A 25,811-nucleotide genomic window follows, 5' to 3' on the forward strand; every position below is an offset into this window, starting at 1 on the left:
AATCAACATGCGTCTGAAAATATTAAACTAATAATTATATCTGTATCTAAATCATGTAGTTTTTTTGTTTCACTTTGGCCTCTGAAAATTTCTAACGTTTTAAACTGCATGCGAAAAATAGGTTTTCAATTTTGTTTGTTTAGTCAATCACATCCATGTCAGCTACATGATATTTCTTCATATTAACCATGTCCTGTCTAGTGCTAGATGGAAAGCTGCACTAGTAGATGAATTGCTGCAACTATGTACTGAATAAGAGTAGCCCTTGAGTCAGAAGTTTGACTCCGGGACTTCCCTAGTCCCGGGCTCTATTTAATGCTCTTCCTGGTGACTCCGGACCTGAGAGAGCTCCCTGAGTTATCCATTTAATGTCGTCTGACAGGTGCCATTGGCATCTGTCACACACAGGCTCCCATGTTAAAAAAAAAAAAAAAAAGTTAAACTGCTGAGTATTTTTTTTGTGCGATCCCTCAGGATGGAAAAGCTTAGTTTTACTTCGTTATTCCGTCCTCCAATTTTTTTTTAGAGCAACCTGACAGAGGTCAAAAGGACAATCCTATGGTCTGTCGGGACAATGGTGCCCTATGGACACGCTTATCCTGTAGGGCACAAACGTGATGTGAATCAGGCCAAATAGAGACTGCTTTCTGATCGGGACGTTTTGGTGGAACTTCTATTTTTATTTTTTTTAAATCCTATGTAGGGATAACTTTTTAACAACTTTATTTTATACTTATGTATTAGCATACTCCTGAATGATAATACATTATATTGTTAGGCTGCTTTTAGGGCACACTATGTATTGCCCTAACAGCAGGCATACTGAAGAGACAGCCCTGGGGTCTTTTCTAGGTCTCCAATACTGATTGCAGAGGGTTCCACCAGTCTTTACTTTCCGGTGACACGATCAAAGAGGGGAGTTCCCTTTGATCATGCCATGATCATGGTCCAACGATGATCAGAGTTTTCTCAGAACCCAGATGTATTCAGGAGGCTTCTCGAACTACAGGAGCTGTTCTAGAATGAGGGCTCACTGGAGAGCTCAAGCCTTTTCTATAGTGGCATCAAAAGATGTTGCTGTAGACTCAAGACCTGCTACGCCTGCCATTGAGACAGTCCTGAATGGGTTAAGGGGTATTCATTGTGCATGATTGCCCTAGTTATAAAATATATAAGTTAAATATTCTTCCTTGGAAGTATTGCCTCATGTCCCTCTACCTTCTTTCTAATTCTTCTTTAGAACAAGCAGAAATCCAATGCAAACACTGATGCTGATAATTTTTGATGTACACGTCGTTGCAACTCTCTGGAAACCCGTTTTATTTCTGTGCCGAAACCCCCCCTCCATTGTGAAAATAAGGTCTCACATCCGAAGGGGTGCGTCGGAAACAGCCGAACATGCTCATTTAGCGATTTCTGGGAGTCCCTTTCAGAGTAATCTGCACAAAAATGGCATATTAATGAAGTCCATGCGCTTTCTTCAACGTTTACAAATGTATTGGATAAAGTAGGTTTACATTTTAAGTCCATCCGGCCTACTTGTGTATGCCAACATAAAGTTTCAGCCTTTAAATGAGCATATAGGCTTTATCTAAATGTTTTTGAGCATATGATATGCTATATTTTGACTAATAGAGTTTTTGATGGATTTCAAAACGCCAATATGTAAGGAAGGATAAACATCCCTGTGTATGCAGATCTGATCTAGCGACCCCCTACAATATTATTATTATTACTGTAGGAACTACCAATCATTTACTAAGCTCATGAGCCATTCAAAATCTTGTGGTTCAAATGACATCTAAAAATTCTCTAACATCACCTGCAACTATAATGTACACAAAGTATGTGAGCATTCGCTCTGATACATAAAAAAAATCTTGCATGTGTATTTAGATACCGCTCTAATAAATGAAAATATTTTAATTTTCTAAACAAGTCCATGGACATGTGCTCTTGATTCTATTATTTCTGAAACTCTAACCGTCTATGGGCATGCGCCCTAAAAAAAATTAGACTAAACCCAGGAGCATGCGCCACAGGACATCTGTAAACACTATTTTACATTGGCTTACCAAGAAGCCAATCAATAGACTTAGATGAAGTCTTTACGTACTGTTCTTTGGTTGGCTGGCAAACTTGCACCTCCTACAGCTTATGATTGGATGACTGCACCTCCTACAGCTTCTGATTGGATGACTGCACCTCCTACAGCTTCTGATTGGATGACTGCACCTCCTACAGCTTCTGATTGGATGATTGCACAGCAGATGTCTTGTGATGTTTGACTAGACGTTTTATAAGCCTCTGAAGCAGCATTTCCAACGCCGTTGTCCTGTAGACGCTGGTTCTTGGCGAAACATGTCAGGGGTGGCATTGATACTATTGAATTTAAAATGTTCTCTATGCACTATGTAGTAAGTATAAGATCATGGAAGGTTAATTGTGGTCACCTCCATAGTCAAGAATATTACTTCTGTGTTTATACTAATGCCGGCTGGCAAAGACAATAATTGTCTGTCAGTGCTTTTATATGGAAGATGTAGTAAGTATTTATTCGCTGTCAGGCAGTGCACATGACATGTTCTTTTTAAAATGTGTCTAATTTTTGAACGATCAAAAAAAGTAGTGGAGTTAAGGGTATTTGCCTTTTTTGGCAATTTTAGTCTTTTAATTTTAAAATATAAATATTGTGGTTACCCACCACCCACTGGTTCCCTTCTCTGATGAAATAGATAAAGCAGGTAATACTTCAGAGTTATGTGGAACGCGGCTGGTTTACCAACCATCTTAACGTCTAATAAATATCTGGCGTTTTGGTGGTTTTTTGACTGAGCCACATTCGTTAATATGGCATTTGCTCTATTGATGCATGTGGCGATCGGTGCACAGGGGAGAGTTACTTTCTTTTGGATTTAGCAACAAAAATGTAAAATAATTGTGTGGTTTGAACCACTCTATAGAACAGAGGTGCTCAAACTTTGGCTCGGTGGCCTCGTGCGGCCCGCTCTAGTAGGGTGGAGTATTTACTCTGAGTGTGACTCTTTCCATTTTTTGTGAAGCCGGACTTCATTACATAATCTATCTGACATGTTCAATTAAACTGGACTTCCTGTCACTAGCTGGATTTAGTGAGATATAAATAATTTGTAAACCTATAGTTACGTAGGTATTAGAAGGCGATTTGATTGGGGGAATCATGTGATGATTTTAATCCTAAGAGGACTGCAAAGCCCATGAGGAGTTTTGGTGCTAATCGTGGTCAGCTTTGACCTCTGGTCTTCCTATCCCCCAGACCTTCTCCTCCTCCCGGATTGAAGTAAATTAGTTGTTTCTTCAGTGCTTTTATACTATGTTACTTGTTTATCTTGTTACCTTATTGTTTCTAATTTTCCTACAATAAACATTTTTACCTTACTACTGACTTGGCTTCGAGGCATTCATTTGTTCATTGGGATCGTTAAGAGACTCGCGAAGCTGTTCTATGCGGCCTTCATTTCTAGGGGCACTGTGTGGTTAAAATGACTGGGGATCGCTGTGTAGCTGGTACTGTCAAGAGGGCATAAATTGTTACTGTATTATGCCTAGCACAGGCCTGGTGGGTGGTGTATCCCTGGTATTTCCTCTTTTTGGTGCTATTTTGAATCCCTTTGTCATTCACTGCCACCTCAGGCCCTGCACTAGGCAAAATGCAGTACATCCGTTTTACCCAGAGTGATTCTTTAACTCCTTCCCCATGGCTGTTTTTTCATTTCTTCCTCTTGTATTCCAGGAGCTATAACTTTATATTTTTCAGGCGACCTAGTCGTATGAGGGTTTTTTCATGACAAGTTGTAGTTTTAAAAGGCACCATTTATTGTACTAGATAATATACTGAAAAACTGAAAATTCTTTGTTTGAATGGGAAAAAAACCACAGCAGTTTCTCCCTTTTTTTTTTCCCCCCCATTCTCTGTGGCGTTTACCATGCAGTAAAAAGAACTTAACTCAACGCATCTTTTATTCTGTGGGTCAATACAATTAGTCATCAAATTTATACAGATTTTATTTGTTTTACCACTCCTAGCCATTATGGCGAGGTGTCGGATGTAACGTACAGCCGACCACTGCTTGGTATTTCGCTGGCTCAGCATGTGAACCGCTCCTAACCACCTACGCCCCAGCCATGGCATGCAGTTGCTGAGAGATTTATAGCCTACTCCCCGATTACCACTCCAAAGAGAATAAGATGAAATGGAGCCGTGGCCACTCATGCGTACTGTTCCCTCCTATTTGCGATTTTTATATTTTTATTTTTTTGGGGGAGTTGCAAAATACCCCCAAATGTGGAACTCCACGTGCCAGACAATTATGGCATATACTGTTATGTCATAAATTTCCCAGATAGACACACTTTTTTTTTTTATTTTTTTATTTTTTTTGTAAGTCTTATTACAGCGTTTTGGAGTGTTACAATTGGCCAGTGAGACCACAGGACCAGAAATAGTTGCGCACCCCTCATCTAGACGATTGGCCCTGCCTGTGTGTTTGTCCTGACACGGATTGTATTGTTCTATTAGTCTGTGAAACTCTAAATATATATACCACTTTAAGTTATTCGCCTTGTGATGTCACTATTACACCAAGCAGCTGCTCTCTCTGTTGTATGGACTCCCGTCTTCTCACCCTTCACATTTTATTCTGTTGATAAAAATGTGTTTCATTTATGAATGTCAATATGCATGCTTGTAAACAGGGCGCTCTTGTAAATTAAGGAGTGTGACGTACATGAGGGAGCCGTTGAATCATAATTATCTGGTTCTGTAGACCATGGCGCACTGTAATATAAATCTCATTACTGTTGAACCTGAAGTGGAGACGTCATTTGTGAGGCAAATGGCTGATAGTTTTCTATTCTGTGCTGCGTAGTTCATTGTTATACCATTTCTCAGCACTCTTGACTCTTTAAATGTAACCGTGTAAACGGTCTACTCCTTTTTTTATGTTTTTTTTTATTTCCATTGATACAAGGGGTAGTGTTTAACTCTAAAATATCAGTTTTCAATTGTCGCTTTGTGAATGCTATTGTTTGTTTTTTAGTTACCTCCATAACGTTGCCATAGATGTAAAGATTATTATTTGATTATCACTAATAATTGTCTGTAGTGATGAAATAATGGGTCCCGCTGGAAGTCTGCTCCATTTAAACACGAACTATTTTTTACTAGTTCTTCCGTTTTTGTTGGTTTTTAGTGGTAAATGCTATGGATTATTGTTTTTTAATTATCATCTAAAGACAATGGGACTTAACATGCTGGTGTAGGATATTTCTCATGATAAAAACAAATTTCCATGAGTAGAATTGTGTTTTGGTATGTAAGTTTTCATTCCCCTTTCCAAAACTGTGTCCTCATAGCAAAAAGTCAGGTTCAATTTGGTAGAATCTTTACATCTCCGACTAGCTTTAGTTGTGTGGGGAATGTATGAACCTCTATTAACTAGTATGGAAATTAATTTTGTGCACTGAACTTTTTAAAGTGTTCCCATCTGTAAGGGTTTGACATTGGGACACCTCATTTGTTAATTTTATTATATTGATATGCAGGTTGTGCTGTCAAAATTGTTATAACTTTTTTCTTTTTCCTCTTTCAGTGCATGCAAGACATGGGAAACACAAAAGCAAGACTTCTATATGAAGCTAATCTTCCTGAAAACTTTAGAAGACCTCAGACAGACCAGTATCCTTTAGAGTTTAAATAATAGACCATGGCTCTTTTTTTTTTTTGTTCTTAAAATGACATCTCACAGCCTCAGTGAGCACACCTGTCTTGAATGGTCATAGAAGTTATTTCTTTTTAGGTACTTGTCTTAATAATTAGTAATTATATGATATATTGGATTTATTACCAATAAGCCACATACACGTAATGGCCACTTTATTAGAGACTCCTGTCCTTTCATGATCACAGCTTCCCTTAATGGAAATTAGACCCGTAACCCCGGACTGCAGCATTAAATCAAGTTTTCCGTGGATCGGTTTCAGTGTGAATCCATATCAGAATGGGAAAATCGAACGATTGACACTTCGAACAAGGCATGCTCATCGATGCTAGACTTCCTGGGGCCAATGTTTCAGAAACTGCGAAGCTTGTGGGATTTTCTCGTTCAACGGTGTTGAGAGTATCCAGCGAAAGAGGATCCTGTGGTTGTCGATAACTTGACGACGAAAGGAATCGGCAGAGGATATCAAGAATCGTTTTGACGAACAGTCGGTGCACAATCAAGCAAAATGACTGAGCAGTGCAAAAACATCACCTCGTGGGATTAATCCAGATTTGCACTATGCTGATGGGAGGGTAGGAAGTTAGCGCAAGCAGCATAAATCGATGAACCATTCCGGTCAGGTGTCAACCGTTCAGGCGGGTGGAGAAAAAGTGTGGGGAATGTTTTCTTGATCCACCCGGAGTTCCCTGATACTTCTGGATGGACATTTGAACAGTAGGGTTTAAGTCCGCTGACCACCCAATATCTTTCCAGCATATCCAGAGTCCTCAAGTAATACAAGGGTTAGCTACAGCTAATGCTAAATAAAGCATAAAAAAAAAAAAACCTGTAGACTTGGATGTGGGATCTTGGGCAATACATTTTGGATTTTTTTTTTTACCTGGTTGGTGCTGGATCTTTTCCCACTGCATATCTTTAAGATCAGAACAAAAGTGCAGCCACCGAAAGGCAAACTCAAATTGTGCGGTCTCAAGAATTTTGTGTCATAACTCCACCTCCATCGATCTGTGGTCTGTTCAAAGCCTGACACATTTTTGCATTTAAAGAGGCTCTGTCACCACATTATAAGTGCCCTCTCTCCTACATAAGGAGATCGGCGCTATAATGTAGATGACAGCAGTGCTTTTTATTTAAAAAAACGATCTATTTTCACCACTTTATTAGCGATTTTAGATTTATGCTAATGAGTTTCTCAATGGACAACTGGGCGTGTTTTACTATTGACCAAGTGGGCGTTGTACAGAGGAGTGTATGACGCTGACCAATCAGCGTCATGCACTTCTCTCCATTCAGCTAGTCAGCGCATAGGGATCCTTTTAGATCAGTATGTGCTGTTTTATACTAACACATTAACGATACTGAAGTGTTTAGACCGTGAATAGACATTCCGCGGGATGTCTATTCATAATCCCTGCACTTCGTTACTGTTTCTGTGGTAGTTACAGCAGAGCAAGCGTAATCTCGCTGTAACCTGTAATTTACAGCGTAATATCGCGGGATTACGCTTGCTCTGCTGTAACTACCACAGAGAGTAACGAAGTGCAGAGATTGTGAATAGACATCCCGTGGAATGTCTATTCACTGTCTAAACACTTCAGTATTGCTAATGTGTTAGTATAAGACAGCACATACTGATCTAAAAGGATCCCTATGCGCTGTCTAAATGAATGGAGAGAAGTGTATGACGCTGATTGGTCAGCGTCATACATGCCCCTGTACAACGCCCACTTGGTCAATAGTAAAACACGCCCAGTTGTCCATTGAGAAACTCATTAGCATAAATCTAAAATCGCTAATAAAGTGGTGAAAATAGATCGTTTTTTTAAAATAAAAAGCACTGCTGTCACCTACATTATAGCGCCGATCTCCATATGTAGGAGAGAGGGCACTTATAATGTGGTGACAGAGCCTCTTTAACTATCTTGAACTGATCTAATGGTTAAGTGGTTTTTCTTCAACTAGTCTACTATGAGCTGTAGTCTTTTTCAGACACTCTCTAATGCACTTAGAATAAAACACATTAAAGAGTAAAGAAATTAAAGTGATGTAATGGTCCTTGATGGTGAGTCGAATGTGACATGTCTCCAAGTTCACCTTATCAATCCTTTTGAAGCCGTTCTATTCTGTATGCTGCCATTGTTATACCCATGCACTCCTTAGGCATCAGACATCCGTGTTGTGAAGTTTAGAAGAAATTACGAGTTCTTTGAAAGATTTCAATAAAAATAAAAATTTTAAAAATACACGCACCTTTATCCGTATTATGTATTTTATTTGAAGAGCGAAAACTAATGGAATGATAAAAATAGCGTGGTTTTTGGTTTTAAGCATATTGGCTAAGCTATAATCATGTACTTTATCATTTGTGTTGAGTAAAGGGTCAGGACCTTGAGATTGCTTCATTTATTATTCAAAAAGGCGGATTTTTGGACTGATCAGAGCGTGCCCTTTTCTGACAGCAGCACACTTTTTTTTTTTAATGTAAGTGTGTTATTATGTGTCATTGCGTATCACAACTGCTATTAATATACCCGAGCTGTCATTCTTGCTCAGCTTTAACATCCATTGACCAATGCCACCCCACCCCACCCCATATCACATAATCTTTAATTGTCAAAATGTTACTGTCAACGATCCCATGGCGTTCCTATAGTAATTTTACCTCTAGTACTTGATAATCTCAGTAAAGTGAAAGTAATTTCATACGTAGGGTTGGAATAAAATAATTTCTCTTGTGGGATGCAGTTAATTATAGTCCGCACATACTATTAAATGACAAATGATAGTTTTACATTAAGCTCTCCATTATTAGGATTTCAGGTCTTATCGCAAAATTTTAATTACTTTAGTTTCCCCGAGATCTATTGTGCGGCAGACCTAATCAACAGTTCTGTTCCTTTGAGGTTGTTTGATCTTTACAAAGTTGCTCGGTTGTCAATGGAATGTGCCTGCAAATGTAAGATTTACTTCACTATGATTTACTTTTCTATGGGGCTAAATGGTAATTTAATTGTCTGCACACTGTTATGTTCAACGGGAGACAAAAATGAATATTTAATCAGTGTTCCAGCTCGAATTAAAATGTGAGGACTTGATGCCACCTAACCTTCCCCATAGGCCTCATACTAATTTCATTGTTGGGGTGAGCACGAAAATGGTAAAGATTTTTTCTTTTTTCCCCTTATGCCTAATCGTTTTATATTCAGGTTACAACAGGAGATAAATTCTGTAACTTTTCTTCCCTTCTACATTAATTATAAATCCTAAGCACAAATATGCTGTTTAAATGTCAGGGGTGAGACACAATGGCTCTTAGCCTCTTAATTCTTCATGATGTACATGTGCTTCATAGAATGCCTATGTTAAGGCTCCGGGCAGAACATGTACGTTATGGTAATTACACAGGCACTGAAGCTATCCCAATGTGATTGACAACGGGAGTCCAGCTGTGATTGACATCCGGGCTCCCACTGTAACCGGCCGTTTATCTCCTTAAATTTTGCCGTCGATAGCGGCCACGACATCCAAGATGTTTGATAAAAGAAGGGGGCTCCCTCCGTTACCATAGCAGCCGGGGGCCTTGCAAATGCCCTCAGGTCTGTCATTAGCATCTGCCTATTACCTATTGCTAATGCTTACTATGCAATTATTATTATTAAGCAATAAAGAGCTTGCCGCTTGAACTCATAATAATTCAGTAAAATTATGTTTAATGAAGCTTTTTTTTAAATCCCCCCCCCCCCAAAAAAAAGTAGACCCTTTTTTACAAAAATAATTTTTTAAAAGACTTTTACCATAATATAAAACGTACGTATTTACGATCGCCGCAATCGTACATACTAGTTTGCTTATGATTTATACCGCACTACATGAAAAATAGTATCGTGGATTTGCGCTTTTTTTCACCTCCCCCTCCCCCCCCCCAATAGAGGTTGTGTTTTTTTTAGTTTTTTTTAATATGTATCCCAAAATGGTACCGATTTAAAACTTCAAACCGTTCTGCCAAAATACATAACGGCTATGTTGACCGAATAGTTAAAGTTTTGAATCAGAATGCACGTTTTTATTGGGCGAGAGTACTAAAACGTAAAACAAAAGCTATAGTTATTTGGTATCGCCGTATTTGTAAAAAGCTAATCAATAAATTTGTATGTCCTCAAATAGTGCCATTTAAAACCACTAACAGAAAAACAGGAAGGACCCTGGTAGTTGGCGGGTACATAGACCATTTCTAGAAACTAATTGCCCGAAGGCAAGCAAAACCCTATTTCCCAACTACCTATACAAATTTACTAAAATAGAGAGACCTTGAAAACCACAACTGATCTCACAATAAGTAAGTTCTCATACAGTTACATTGACGGAATAAGTTATAGCTCTTGGAATGCGAGCCTAACAGGACAGTGTCTCCGTATCAGACCGTGAGAAATTACAGCACTACCTTACACCCTGTAATAGGGAGGCCTGCAGGCAGCTGTAAATAAAGGGAATGTGTGTGAGAGGTGGGAGGAATCATGGGAATTGTAGTCCTTTACATTGTAATCCTGCCAACATTAAAGAGGCTCTGTCACCGCATTATAAGTGTACTATCTTATACATGATGTGATCGGCGCTGTAATGTAGATTACAGCAGTGTTTTTTTATTTAGAAAAACGATCATTTTTGACTGAGTTATGACCTATTTTAGCTTTAGGCTAATGCCTTTTCTTAATGGACAACTGGGCGTGTTTTTTACTTTTTGACCAAGTGGGCGTTGTGGAGAGAAGTGTATGACGCTGACCAATTAGTGACCAATCAGTGTCATACACTTCTCCCCATTCAATTACACAGCACATAGCGATCTAGTAAGATTACTATGTGAAGCCACATACACACACACACACACACTCTAATGTTACTGAAGTGTCCTGAGAGTTAATAGACATCACTACCAGCCAGGACGTGATGTCTATTTAGAGTCCTGACACTTCGCTAACGTTTGTGTAAGATTTACAGCAAGGCAAGTGTAATCTCGCGAGATTACGCTGTAAACTGTCATTTAAAACGAGATTACGCTTGCCTTGCTGTAAATCTCACACAAACGTTAGCGAAATGTCAGGATTCTGAATAGACATCACATCCTGGTTGGTAGTGATGTCTATTCACTGTCAGGACACTTCGGTAACGTTAATGTGAGTAAGTGGCTGCACATAGTAATCTTACTAGATCATTATGTGCTGTGTAAATGAATGGAGAGAAGTGTATGACGCTGATTGGTCAGCGTCATACACTTTCCACAACGCCCACTTGGTCAAAAAGTAAAACACGCCCAGTTGTCCATTAAGATAGGCATTCGCCTAAAGCTAAAATAGGTCATAACTCCGTCAAAAATGATCGTTTTTCTAAATAAAAAACACTGCTGTAATCTACATTACAGCGCCGATCACATCATGTACAAGATAGTACACTTATAATGTGGTGACAGAGCCTCTTTAAGCCCTAGCAAAATGAAAACAACCGTACGCTACAGAGCTGGCCAACATAATGAAAAGGAAAAATAATTACTACTGGCATCCTCTTATGAGCATTTAGACACACATAAGCAGTTTTCTATAGTTTTTTTTTTTTAATTTATTTTTTTATAAACTCTGACACCAAGAGGGACGTGCTTTTTTTTACCAAGATGCATTTGATACATGTGCATCTTTATTTGTAAGCCAAATTCACAATGCCCAAGTTATCAGGTAAACAGCTGTTCATTAATCCCGATATCTAATCAGCCAATCATGACCGATACATAGAGGGGTTATACAATGAATCATTTTTAAACGAAGTCTAGAAATGCTAGTAATTGCTGTTTTAAAGTAATTTATATATATATATATTTTTTAAAGTCCCTTTCCTGTGTACCTCTTGGTGCTGCTGCTAATCTGTGCTGCCAGGTGAGCGGTTCTGAGCATAATCTGTCCCCACCCCTTGACAGCTGACAATATATTCCCTTCTTACTTTGCAATAGGTCCGTGTGATCCAGAGTAGTAAAGACTTATAATGTGTAACATCCACCGTATACATTCTCTTAGAAACCAAATAAAAAAAGACTGAGCGGGCATGTGCAGGACTGTCAGGATGTAGAGCTTTACAATCCTAACAAGCTGAGAAGTAGTAGGTAGTCTCCTCCGCTATACTGCCATGCTACTGCTACTTTGCTTCTTCCCTGACAAGCAGGGAAGGAATCTATCTCCTATTGTATGGGCAGCTCTGCATTGAACAGAGGATCACTAGGCAAAGACCTGGCTGTGGGGAGAGTGTCTGAGCTTGTGCGTCTACCAGCACTCGGCTAATTGGGTGGACGTGCACATTTTCTATATGCTTTCAACACCAAGTGGCACCATAACCCTTCAGGGGATTGTTTTTTTAACAGCATGTAAATGGCAAATATTTGTTTTTTAGGATGTATATAATGAATGAGATATTTGTGTATAAACAATCTAATGAAATGTGCACGGATGAGATAGAAATGTGATCAGAGTACTTTGGTTGGTTGAATATTTGCTGGTAAAAGACAAGTGGGTTTGTGTACATCGAATATTATAGGCTACTGGAATTATCATACACAAGTCTCTAGTGACAACACAAAAAAACCCACGAGTAAGCCCCATTCAGTGAGCAAAAATTATTTGTTCGGGTATGTTCACACGCTTACTAAAAAAACGTCTGAAAATATGGAGCTGTTTTCAAGGGAAAACAGCTCCTGATCTTCGGCTGTTTTTTTTTTAGCAACTCTCCTTTTTTACGACCGTTTTTGGAGATGTTTTTCCATAGTCAATGAAGAACTTCAAAAACGGCTTAAGAAGTGACATGCACTTCTTTTTCGCGGCTGTTTTTGTACGCGGACGTTTTTTAAAACGCCATGTCGGAACAGAGCCGTTTTTCCCATTGAAATCAATGGGCAAATGTTTGGAGGCGTTCTGCTTCCGACACTTCAGACGTTCTTTGGCTGTTTACGGCCCGAAAATAAGCCGTGTGAACATACCCTTATTGTTAGAGGGCAGAGGAGAATGGCCCGGCTGAGTTACTGCCACTTTCATGTCCATTTGAACCATGTAGTCCTAAGTTACAGGAGAGGTATGTTAGAGTATCTCTCAATGCACAGCAAGTGTAATCTTAAAATGGATGAGCTTTAGCAGCAGAAAGCCAGGCCAAGATTCACAGAGCCGGCAGTCCGCACATTTCCAGATTAGAAAATCATTGCCTTGTCTGATCTTTGTACTGCACCATGCAGAGTTAGTCGAATCCGAATCCATATATCCATCCTGCCTTGTGTCAATGATTCAGGCTGGTTGTGGTGGCGTAATGGTGTGGGAGATGTTTTTTGGGTCACATTAAAGGCCCTTAGCAGCAGTTGAACATTGATAATATGCCTTATGTATAACTGAGTATTGTGGTGGTTGGCATTCATCCTTCTGCCCATCATCTATATAAATACATCTACACAGTATGTTACATGTCTTCAGGCAACTTTCTTCAGGAATTATGGAGATCATGAGGATTTTATTCACTAAAATACCTTTGCATTACACCCTTCAGGGCGGTTTCCTCCCATGGCACTGCAAACCCCCCTTCCCCTTTAAGCAATCTTATTACACAAACAGGCTTGAAAAGTTATATGAATGGCTCAGGATGGGTTTAAGTGGCTCAAAATAACGGTCTATTTTTTACATGGTTTTTCTCAGTTGTTACGAACAATTTGATTCATTTGGTACGATCCAGAATGTTTGTCCTTTTAAAAACTCTTTGCTAATATTCAGTCTCCAAATTCTCATATCGCTGAATTTAAGTTCCAGGTTACAAATTAATAATTCAATTAAATCTAAAAATATGGTCTAAGTCGGCACCAATAATGTGTGTTTTGTTTTTATCGTATGAAATGTTGAACTATCCCTTTTCCATCTGCATATACGCTTCTCTTTTCCCATTACACATGCATTTGCTGTCAAGGTCATTTTGTAGAATGTAAACAATTTTCTTTTTGCTTGAGGCATTAGAGTTAAGTGGCAAGAAATTAAAATTGCAATCTTGATCACCGTTACCATAATATATTTAATATTTGTCTTTTTGTGATCACTTGCAGCTTTTCTCACCTTTTTATATTTTGGCTAGTGCTACATGGCATGTATCCAGTAGACACTGACCGACTTGCATTGCCGGTTCCAGAGTCTAACAACATCCGTTAAAATGGAATGCATCATGCTGCACTACTTTGGCACACTAGTCTGGGACAACCTAAAACAATAGTGGACCCTTCACTACTTCTATGCAGTAATCTTTACTCCTTAACACCCATGTATAGGACTACCACAGAAGTCTTTGAAAATACAATTGATACCCAAACATAGCCCTGCAATCTTGCAGAGTGTTTATATATATATATATATATATATATATATATATATATATATATATATATATAATTATTTGCACATTTTTGACCGTCTAACCTCAATTGTGAATGTCATAGCTCTGATCTTAGGTTTTTCAGGTCCGTCACTGTGCTTTTGAGTTGTAATTGGTGTTCGGTTATGCCATGTTCTCTTGGGAGTATATACTTAAAGGTGTTGTCAAGTTTTTATTTTTGCATTTATTCATAACTAGGAAATCATACCGTTTTCTAATATACATGTATTAGAAATTCTGCTCCTATAGTTTTCTTATAACCGTGCAGTAGGCCCCTGTCACAGTGGAATGGTATAGCCCACAGATCAGTCCTGTGTAATGCATCCACAGGCTAACTGAATAGGACTAAACATGGCGTCAGTCATGTGACCACTGCACACACCATGTGACCCCTAGCATTCTGTTAGAAAATTGATGTGTCCTCTGTTACCCCCAGCACGTATATGTATTGTAACTCTATTTCTAAGTGAATAGGACTAATAATGACATAATGATAAACTTCTTAACATTGTGTGTATTTACCATATCTCTAGATGATTTAGAAAATGGCTACAATTCTGTTATTAATAAAGTTAACTTTGAATAAAAAAAATACCACACACAGATGTAGCCGTATTTAAAGAGGCTCTGTCACCAGATTTTGCAACCCCTATCTGCTATTGCAGCAGATCGGCGCTGCAATGTAGATTACAGTAACATTTTTATTTTTAAAAAAAACGAGCATTTTTGGCCAAGTTATGACCATTTTTGTATTTATGCAAATGAGGCTTGCAAAAGTCCAACTGGGCGTGTATTAGGTGCGTACATCGGGGCGTGTTTACTACTTTTACTAGCTGGGCGTTGTGTATAGAAGTATCATCCACCTCTCTTCACAACGCCCAGCTTCTGGCAGTGCAGACACAGCCGTGTTCTCGAGAGATCACGCTGTGTCGTCACTCACAGGTCCTGCATCGTGTCAGACGAGCGAGGACACCGGCACCAGAGGCTACAGATGATTCTGCAGCAGCATCGGCGTTTGCAGGTAACGCTGATACATAATACACGCCCAGTTGGACTTTTGCAAGCCTCATTTGCATAAATACAAAAATGGTCATAACTTGGCCAAAAATGCTCGTTTTTTAAAAATAAAAACGTTACTGTAATCTACATTGCAGCGCCTATCTGCTGCAATAGCAGATAGGGGTTGCAAAATCTGGTGACAGAGCCTCTTTAGCTTGATGGAACTTAAATTCGCACAACAAAAGCCAATTAAAAGTCATTGTAAAAGTCAAGATAAGAGATCTAGCCACTGTTTATTTAATGCATTAAATCAAGATAAAGATGGCTACATCTGTACACACCATACACACACAAGACAGGGAGAACAATGTGATGCTCCTTCACAGACAGACATAGGAGAATAAAGTCGTTCTACCTCCAGAAGAATCCGAAGTAAAATACTATTAACCTGTTACATATCTAGACCATTACCTGAATACCAGTGGTCACATAATGTGGGGCTGGTGTGTCGCATGACTGACGCCATCTTTAGTCCATTCGATTATCCTATGGGTGCATTTCTATGGACTAATTCGTGGGCTGTACCATTTTTTTGCATAGATCTAAGAAAGGTATATAAGCAGAATTTTAAATAGATCTATATTAGACTGTGTATGATTTCCTATTCTATAAATAACGAAATAAAAAACGGACATTCCATTTAATATCTTAGTTTTTAGTGCTGCACTTTCTTCTTTCTTTTTAGAATGAAAATTTAATTAGGTGGTAATGAGCCGAGACCGGTTTCTAATAGCCAGAATACGGCCACAAGATCTGGACCCCGTAGCGTTCTAATGTACTAAGCTTAGATCTTGATATTACCCAAAGGGATATGACTAGTCTATCCTGGCGCAGCAAGTAGGCTTTGATTAATTGTGTTCCCGGTTTTTAGAAGTAAATGTGATGTCACGCTACAGGCCGATAAGTTGTCTGGTTATAGCGGAATCTGCTTAATGATTTATTTTAAGGGGCAAGACTGGGGTGCAACCCCCTAATAAATATTCATGGAACGTCATTTTAATCAAAAATAGTGATATAATTTTTAAATAGCACAATGCATGTGAAGAAATTTACCATCACATTGTGTAAAATGTGTTGTGTATCAAAAATTATTAACTAGAATAAGCCACAGCAATTCTCTCCATATGAGAGCCTGAGTACAGGTAAAGTAAACTTCCATCACTGGTACAGGAGTCTGGCCAATTACTAGTCCTTCTCAATGAATTAGAGAATTAGAATATCATCAAAATGTTAATTTATTTCAGTAATTAAATTCAGAAAGTGAATCTCATATATTCTACAGATTCATTACACAGAGTGATCTATTTCCAGCATTTTTCTTTTAATGTTGATTATGGCTAACCGTTAATGAAAACCCAAAATTTAGTAAATCATAAAATTAGAATATTATATAAGCCCAATTTCAAAAATTATTTTTAATACTGAAATGTTGGCCTACTGAAAAGTATGTACAGTATCTGCCGTCAATACTTGGTTGTGGCTCCTTTTGCATGAATTACTGCATCAATGCAGCGTGGCATGGAGGCGATCAGCCTGTGGCACTGCTGAGGTGTTATGGAAGCCCAGGTTGCTATGATAGTGGCCTTCAGCTCGTCTGCATTGTTGGGTCTGGTGTCTCATCTTCCTCTTCACAATACCCTATAGATTCTCTATGGGGTTTAGGTCAGGCGAGTTTGCTGGCCAATCAAGCACAGTGATACTGTGGTTCATAAACCAGGTATTGGTACTTTTGGCAGTGTGGACAGGTGCCAAGTCCTGCTGGAAAATGAAATCCGCATCTCCATAAATCTTGTCAGCAGATGGAAGCATGAAGTGCCCTAAAATGTCCTGCTAGATGGCTGCGTTGACTCTGGACTTGATATAACACAGTGGACTTATTTTCTTAGTATAATATGTTTTGCCTTAACATTTTCTTTTATTACTTTAGTTTTACCAAATCTCTATATTTGATCCTTGTTGCATCAGTTTCTTTCCTTTCTGCTTTGCCATGGGAACTAAACATGGCTTCTTTTTATTTTATTTTTCAAAGCCGTCTCTAGCGCTTCTGTTCTAGCTAGGGAATATTTTGTCCTATTTAATATTCTTGTAGTTGAAGTATAGAAAGCACAAAGCCAAGGATGGCTCCAGAGGAATCGCATGGGAGGTGATCATATGTATCAACGTAAAAATGGAATCCCATAGTGGTTTAATTACCGGGCATGACCACCACATGTGAAAATATGTCCCCTTAAGCCCACATTGCCTCCAACAGGACTCTGGATAAGATTTATCCATTTGAGCTAGTCTAACAGGAGTGGAGTACCAACGAAGGAACAGTTTCTGTGCCATCTCCCTGTGATTAATACCGTGTGAAACCTTCCTTACCCAGGAAAGAGCATGCTTCCAATCAGGCAAAGAGAATTGGACTTCAAAATCTCTTTCCCAAATAAGCATATGGGAAGATTTATCTAATGAAAGAGGTTCATAAAAAAGAATTATAGAATGTAAATATTCCCCCAGCACTCCTAGATGACAATGAAAAAAACAAACAAAAGCAACCTTAGGAAAAGTAAGAGCAGCAGTATCTACAGACCGCAGAACATGTCTGATCCTAAGACATTTGTAAAAATCTTTAGCTGGAAGACTAAATTTTGTTCTCGAGCACTTCAAATGTAGCCAGCTTCCCATCCTTATACAGATCCCCAATTTTCCCAATGCCCAAAGTTTCCCACCCGGCTAAGTCTAACTGTGGAATAAGTGTATATAAATACCATAATGGAAGGAACAAGATCGACACGTCCCCAGAGAATCAGATGACCATACAGTGTTGAGATAGGACCATGCGTGAACTGCCGCTTTTATGCCAGCTACTTGAGGCAGCGGGCACACCGGGGAAACCGTTTGGTGATGCAAGAGGGAACGCAAAGGAGCCCCTAACAGCGCCACCTCTAAAGAGGCCCATCGCTTCTGCGGGTTTGAAGACCACCAAAATTTAAATTGGACCAACACAGCAGCATAGGAATATTTTTTAACATCGGGAGCACCCATGCCCACCAGATCAGTTGGTTTTGATAGAGTTGAATAATGTAATCGAGCGCGCAAGCCGTTCCAGATATATTTATTCAGTATAGATTGTAATTTATTAAGAAAAGACACCGGGACAGGAATTGGTTAAGTCCTAAACTGGTATAAAACGCGCGGAAGGATCATCATTTTAAGTACTGCTATATGACCAGCCCAGGAGATAAAAGGTTTATGGAAGCCAGACAATATCTTAAGGATTGAAGACAATAGAGGGGTGTAATTACGTGCAAACGAAGCAGAACTAGGGCTAGCCAGGGATATGCCCAAATACGGGATACTAGAGTCACTCCATTGAAAAGGGAAAGAAGCTGCTATAAAGGACTTGGTAATGGTATCTAAGCCAATATTAAGAAGTAGGGATTTTGACCTGTTAATCTTATAGTAAGAAGCCCGCCTGAAGACATTTGAGATCCAGGACACATGGTAAAGTGACAACCGGATTTGTCACTGCCAGGATCACATCGTCGAGGCTAATCCTATGTTCCTCCTGATTCCCCAAATCCCAGGAGACGTTCTAACTCACTCCACTAGGGGTTCCATCATAATTCCAAAGATAAGAAGGGACAGGGGACAACCCTGTCTAGTCCCATTAGTAATACAAAAGGGTCCCAAGAGACATCCTGATATAAACACCCTGGCGGAAGGAGACTAGTATAAAGCCAACACGGCAGATTTAATGAGCCCTGTAAAGCCAAATTTAGTCAATGTTTCCTCCAAAAAACCCCAATGAATGCGGTTGAACGCCTTTTCCGCGTCCAAGGCTAGAAGCAGAGAAGGGGTCCGTGCGAGTTCAGCAGCTCTAATAAGATTTAAAAAATGTCTCCTGCCATCGGGAGCCTGTCTGAGTAACCAAACCCACCTGGTTAGGATGAATCCGGTCAGGCAAAACCGCAACCAGACGGGCAGCCAAGATCTTCGCATATAGCTTGACATCTGTGTTCAGCAAGGAAATCGGACGGAAATTCGCAGGGATAGTCTGCTCCTTGCCAGGTTTAGGCAAAGTAATTCTGAGAGCTTCCAGCATTTCCGAAGGCAAAGAACCCTTCTCCATCGCCAAATTGAACACAGACGTTAAGTGTGGGGCCAATATCGGCGCATTTTTCCTATAGTACCCATTAGAGAACCCATCTGGACCAGGGGGTTTAAAGGCCTTTAAGGACGCAATGGCACGCATAACCTCTTCCACAGAGATGGAAAGTGAAAGGGAGGCAGCCTGATCTTTGGACAGATGGGGAAGGGAGACTGTATCTCGAAACGCAGAAATGTCGGCTTCTTTCAGTATATAAGTATCCTGATCGTGCTGAAGGTTATAGAGAGTCATAATAAGATGTAAACGGATCCACAATCTTTTGAGGATGTGAAATTTTTTCACCTTGCAAGTTTAATAAAAAGCTAATTTTTTGTTTAGATCTAGTAGCTTTTATTTGTTTAGCCAATAAAACTCCTGACCGGATGTCATGGGCATAGAAATTCATTTGGGTCTTTTTAAACGCATAATCAAATTTTGACTGCAAAAGGATGCGTAAATCAGAGCAAAGTATATGCAACTCTGAAGTTAACCGAGGAGAAGGGGACATTTTATTTTGAGTCTCTAACATCCAAATTTTAGAAATTAAATTCTTTATCACGTTTTAGCTAAGGCACTCTCTTTAAGGAGCACACCTCTCGTAACTGCTTTATGTGCATTCCAGACCATAAAATCGTCCGATACAGATTCTGAATTGATGTTAAAATATTGTTCCAGTTCCGTTTTTAACACATGTTAATGGTCTGGGTGCGACAAAATGTATTAGTTTAACCTCCACACATGTAGGAGAGTATGAAACGGTTTCATTAAGAGAGTGTAATCGGTGCATGATCCGACCAGGTTATTGTACCGATCTCGGTCCCCACCACATCTTGCAGACCCTGATACTCCAGGAAGATGAGGAAAATGTAAAATCTACATCTGATCCGTGATGACACCTCCAGACATCATACAATACCCATTCCCTTAACAGAGAAACTATAGCAGATGGAGATCTCTGTGACTTTGCCAAAGTATCCAATGAAGGATCAATAACGGAGTTAAAATCCCCTCCCATGACCAGAATACCGCATCTGATAGCATCCATCTTTTTAAGAAGAGATGAGAAAAACCTTCTCTGACCAGTATGAGGGAAATACACATTCACTAGGGTATAAAAGTCCTGCTGGAAAATGAAATCAGTATCTCCATGAAGCTTGTCAGCAGAGGGAAGCATGAAGTGCTCTAAAATGTCCTGCTAGACGGCTGCGCTGACTCTGGACTTGATATAACACAGTGGACTTATTTTCTTAAAAGAAAATGTTAAGGCAAAACATATTATACTATTACTTTTTAGTTTTACCAAATCTCTATATTTGATCCTTGTTGCATCAGTTTCTTTCCTTTCTGCTTTGCCATGGGAACAAAACATGGCTTCTTTTTATTTTATTTTTCAAAGCCGTCTCTGGCGCTTCTGTTCTAGCTAGGGAATATTTTGTCCTATTTAATATTCTTGTAGTTGAAGTATAGATAATTTTTTTTTTCCTAAATCATGAATGTTTTATAAGACAATTTGAGATTTTTTTTGTTTGTGATCAAACTTTAAATGCAAAGAAAAAATCTGATCGTGCCAAAATTCAGTGACTTCTAAAATCGGATTCCGCTCCCCAAAGAAAACAGATCACATAACCTTGATCATCAGTGCTACAATCTTTCAAAAAAAAGATGCACTTTGCATTATCTTTGTATTTGTATGCTCACTATGTTCTCCTCTTGAAATGTTTGTACTGCAGGTTCAGAACAAATATTTTTCTAAGGGATTTGCTTTAGATTTACATGTTTAAGCAGCATTGGCAATAGACTTAATAGACAATCCTGCACTGGCTACTAATGTGGTTATGCGGATGACACTTTATTGGAGGTAATGGGAGGACGATCAGAACTGGTGTCAGCCGGGTCCACCTGCGCTACCTTACCCCATGTGTAAAGGTGGCCTTAAATCCACAGAATTGTGAATTAAACGAAGTCTGATGTATGCGGCCTTAACCTGGTTGCACAGAAAGTAATCTAGCAAAAAAAAGAAAAATGCAGAGATGGCAGTCACAGCCAAAGACTTCAACAGCAGAGAGGTCTAAACTAATGCTGTGATGGACTCCTCAATATAAAAAGTCGAATATCCAATAAAGAGGAGCTTTGTATTCACCCATGCGACGTTTCAGCTCTTCAGAGCCTTTTTCAAGCTGAGGAGCTAAAATGTTGCATGGGTGAATAAAAGTTCCTTTTTTTGGCTGGTGCTGCCTGGTTCTCCTTTTTGTATTCATTGGGGATGGTTGGATCTAGTCCTGTTGGGCTTGCACTCATCTTTTTTTTATTTTTTATTTATTTTTATTACAAATTCTGGTGCGGTTGCCCTCTTTGATCTTTGACACCAATATGTCTAACCTCTTTAACTCTGGTGTCCCCCGTACCCCCGAACTGGATGCACTTTACAGCAACCCAATGTATATTGTATAAAGAGTGCAATTACTGTTGGTTATTATGGGATTTATATGGAGATGTGCACCCAGAGACAGTCATAAATAAAAACACCTTAAAAAGACACTTCCCTATAGTCAAAAATAATAACCATATATAATATTTTACGATCTAGTTACCATACATGGACACTCCACCCACTCCGATCTCTATCTCCCGTCATTGACTAGAGCTAGTTCCCCAAGTAAGTTCCCAAGTATGTCCCTCAAGTAAGTCCCCTCCAGTACCAAACTCTAATAGGGTCTTTTATACCCCTTGGTGGCTACCCCCCCTTGCTTAGCGACACCCAGTCTCCCCTTCGTGATCAAAGACACTTTTGATAATCAGATTGGTATTCCCCCTAATACAACATTCAAATGAAGAGTGAGGATGCCACCTCCTTATTAACCAGTTTTAGCCGGCATCTGAAATCATCCCTCATTCACAATGGCATGGTGAGACATATTGTTCAAACGCCTTTTTAGCATATGTAAGATTCCTTTGAAACTCAGAAATTTTGTTGAGAATCAGGGGTGACCATGAGAATTTTACATACTAATGAGGTATAGTCTATTCAGACATGCAACCAAACCCATGACTCCATCTTTCATTCACATAAAATAAAATACCTTCTATTATATCAAATATATTATACTGTAAGACTCATTATTCTAAGGTCCATGTTTCCTACAACATGACAATGGTACCAAGTTTTCTATTGTGCTGCCTCTGTTCCCTGGAACTCTCAAAAATAATAGATCCTACACAACTATATCCCAGTAATAATGTATCCCCTTGACTAATGAACTTATTCCCTTGTCTGTATTATTATTTCTAGCAGTATTAGTGTTAATATTTTCTTCATCGAACCTCTGTATAAGCAGTGTATGTAGAGACTTAAGCATACCTAACCTATGAGGTGACTTTTCAGAATAAGCTGTCACATGTGCTTACGTGAGGAATAACACTATTTCTGGCCATTATATAACTTGTTTCTGCATTATTATTTTTTTCAGTTTTCCCCTCTGCATGGTCGATCACTAAATCTCTGTTTTCTCTCAGCTAGTGGGTGCAGCCTAACTATCATGTCTGCTATACATTGTACACAGAGATGAGGAGAATCCTGCTCTATCTTTATTGATCTATCCTATCGCTCCATCTATCTATATCTCATATATAGTAGCAGCATGGAGATTATACAGCAGTAATGGGGAGTGTAGTTATGAATCCAGCGCTAGGGGGACATATAACTCTTACCAGCAGCCTGTCTCCACTTGCTCCCTCCTCCCGCTTCCTAATCCCCTCACCATAGACTACTATGGGCAGGCTGTGAAGAGACACACACACACACACACACACACACACACACTTCCTGTAGTCCCGTCTACTCCGCTCCACAATTAGGGACGGATTTTGCTTGACTGAGTGGGCCGCAGATTACAGGAAGGGAGACATAGTGTAAAAGTAACTTCACAGAGAATTTGCATGGGTAAAAAAAACGAATTTTAACGGTAGATTACAAAGTTGCCCTATATCCGGTATACTATTAGATTCACATAAGTTGATTGAAAAGTTAATGTTCATTTAAAGTTAAATATATCTCTGACGTTCTTGTCAACGCTAACCCTACCGAGTCTATTATTGCCTTTTTATATTTCACTTTTTTTTAATTTAATTTTATCACCAATTGTTTCCTTTCCTGAATGAATTTATCAGATCAGTGGAGTTCTTTATCAGGGATAAATACGAAAGAAAGAAATACCATGACAAGAATGCTGCAGCCACCATAAATGTAAGTATATCGAAGATAAACAATTGATATACTGTATATTTTCTTTCTTGATTGTTTTTGAAACCTGCGTGGTATATTTGTCCAGAACGATTGTGACCTGTAATTGGGCCAGTTGTCTGTACTCTTGTATGCCACACAGTTGCGTACGTAACCCAATTATGCTCGTTGTAGAGGATAATAAACACCATGTGGTAAATGTATTAGGGAGTTGTGTGTTTTTTGGGGTAAAATCCCTTACAATTGGAAAGTGTAGTAGACTGACTTTCAATACAATTACAAAAAAAAGTTTATTCATTTTTAACCTGTCCAGCAGTAATGTAACAAGTGTTGGACACTTTTGGACTAAAAACTCTAAAACATCACTGATCCACATGACCTCTATTAAAAATGAATTGTAATTGGATGCAAAATAGCCAGCACTAATAGACTAAGGTTGTAAATATCCCATATCATTTTTTTAATTGCATGCTTCGATTCTTTTGCTTGAATTATATATATATATATGTGCATATTTTACATAACACAAACTATGTCACAGTAAAATTTTAAGTCTCTGTTCACATCAGAATTGTGTCTCATTAGTTAATGTTTAGCTCTTATTGGTGTCAAGAGCAGACCCCAGTATAAATCCAGATTAGTTGTGAATAATTTTAAAATACATGTGTCATATCCGTTTGAACAGATCCTTTATTTTATCAAAACAATAACCACATCATTTTCTCCTATTCAGTTTTGTATCTTTTCATAGGTTTCCCTTATTTGCTAGTGCTACAATCTGTTTAAAAGTCTAACTGTAAAATCATTTTGAAATTCACTTTTTATGTAATCTTTGTTTACCTATCTACATTTCCGAGGACCGTAAAATCTATTTTTTTTTTTATGCTTTGGTGCTGAGTGTTCTTTCCTCCATGCTAAGTGGGTCACAGTTAAGCTTCATTTGTAATGGACATGTAACAGATCATACATTTATCTTGAGCTGTGGAAATACAAGCAATTTGCATCCACATACCACAGCTTGCTAATAATGCTGAGCGCAGAAAATACTTTTTATAAGGTTTGTAGCCTATTAAACCGATTTTTTTTTTTTCTGACGGGATGGTTTTTGGCATATCCGATGCAACAAACTATAAACTGAATTCACCTTGTAAACCAGTATACCCTTGTCTCTGCTGTTCTCCTAAGTTTTATATATCTTTAATTAAAGCTGTAAGACGAGATACCTTTTGTGGTTTTAAACCTTCTCCATCTTGCTTTCAAAGAAGTGGAAAATAATGTGCAATATAAATAAGGTTTATATTAAAAAATATATATAAAAATCATTTTTGTTTAAGCAATGCATTAGGCTGGGATTTCACGTCGCGGTTTAAATGGGTGTTTAGCCGTGAAACCGCAACATGAGATCCCAGCAGTTAAGAATAAGAAACCACACGTTTTGCGTTTAGCTGTAGTACCAACCAGGAGCATAAGAATTGCCTCAAATTTAACCCTGTATTGCTCAGGATGTTAGGAGTTGGCCAAAAAGGTCCAATTTATATGGGTGTGTATATATAGTCTTGCAGGTCAAAAGTGTGACTTAAAATATATTAGTGACATACATGTTAGATAGATCTTTGTAAAGCGCTAAATTTTTTAATTCATATTAGGGATGTCACGATACCAGAATTTGGACTTCGATACCGATACTTTGTTTTTAGTATTGCGATTTCGATACCAATTCGATACTTTGCCAACAGTAATAGAAAAAAAAAGTTCTTCCATTTTCTGATGTGGGGTACAAGGTGTGATGAATTAAAACCTCCACGTGCCTTACATTAATAGTAATTAACCCCATCATGTTTCTGTCATAATGGGTTGATATGTAAGGTACATAATTGGGTTAATTACTATTAATGTGAGGCACGTGGAGGTTACATTCATCACACCTTGTGCCCCACAATAAGTGATAGCAGTTTTTATTTTATTTTTTTACAGCGTACACATCAGAAATGATGCAAAAAAATTGTTGCGCAGGTTATTACGGCCGCGCCAATACTGAATATGTGTATATTTTATGTATTGAGACTTATTTTAATGTTTATTGTAAAAAAGGTGTATGTGTATTTTTTTTAAATTTAACATTACTTTGTACAGCTAAGTATCGAAATACATGAAATAACGGTATCGAATAGTTTGGGGATGCAGA

At 38.7% G+C, this 25,811-nt stretch overlaps 1 protein-coding gene across 4 annotated transcripts in view; it reads left to right on the forward strand.

The window, feature by feature from the left end:
* Positions 1 to 25,811, forward strand: part of SMAP1 (small ArfGAP 1) — a 256,284-nt gene that overhangs the window by 68,428 nt on the left and 162,045 nt on the right. For all 4 annotated transcript variants that reach the window (XM_075862007.1, XM_075862009.1, XM_075862008.1 and 1 more), the window contains 2 exons: positions 5,631 to 5,716; positions 23,554 to 23,629. In XM_075862007.1, coding sequence (XP_075718122.1) covers positions 5,631 to 5,716; positions 23,554 to 23,629 — 162 coding nt within the window. The remainder of the gene's footprint in view (positions 1 to 5,630; positions 5,717 to 23,553; positions 23,630 to 25,811) is intronic.

The sequence above is a fragment of the Rhinoderma darwinii genome, chromosome 4 (genome assembly GCF_050947455.1).
Source record: "Rhinoderma darwinii isolate aRhiDar2 chromosome 4, aRhiDar2.hap1, whole genome shotgun sequence".
Taxonomy (NCBI): domain Eukaryota; kingdom Metazoa; phylum Chordata; class Amphibia; order Anura; family Rhinodermatidae; genus Rhinoderma; species Rhinoderma darwinii.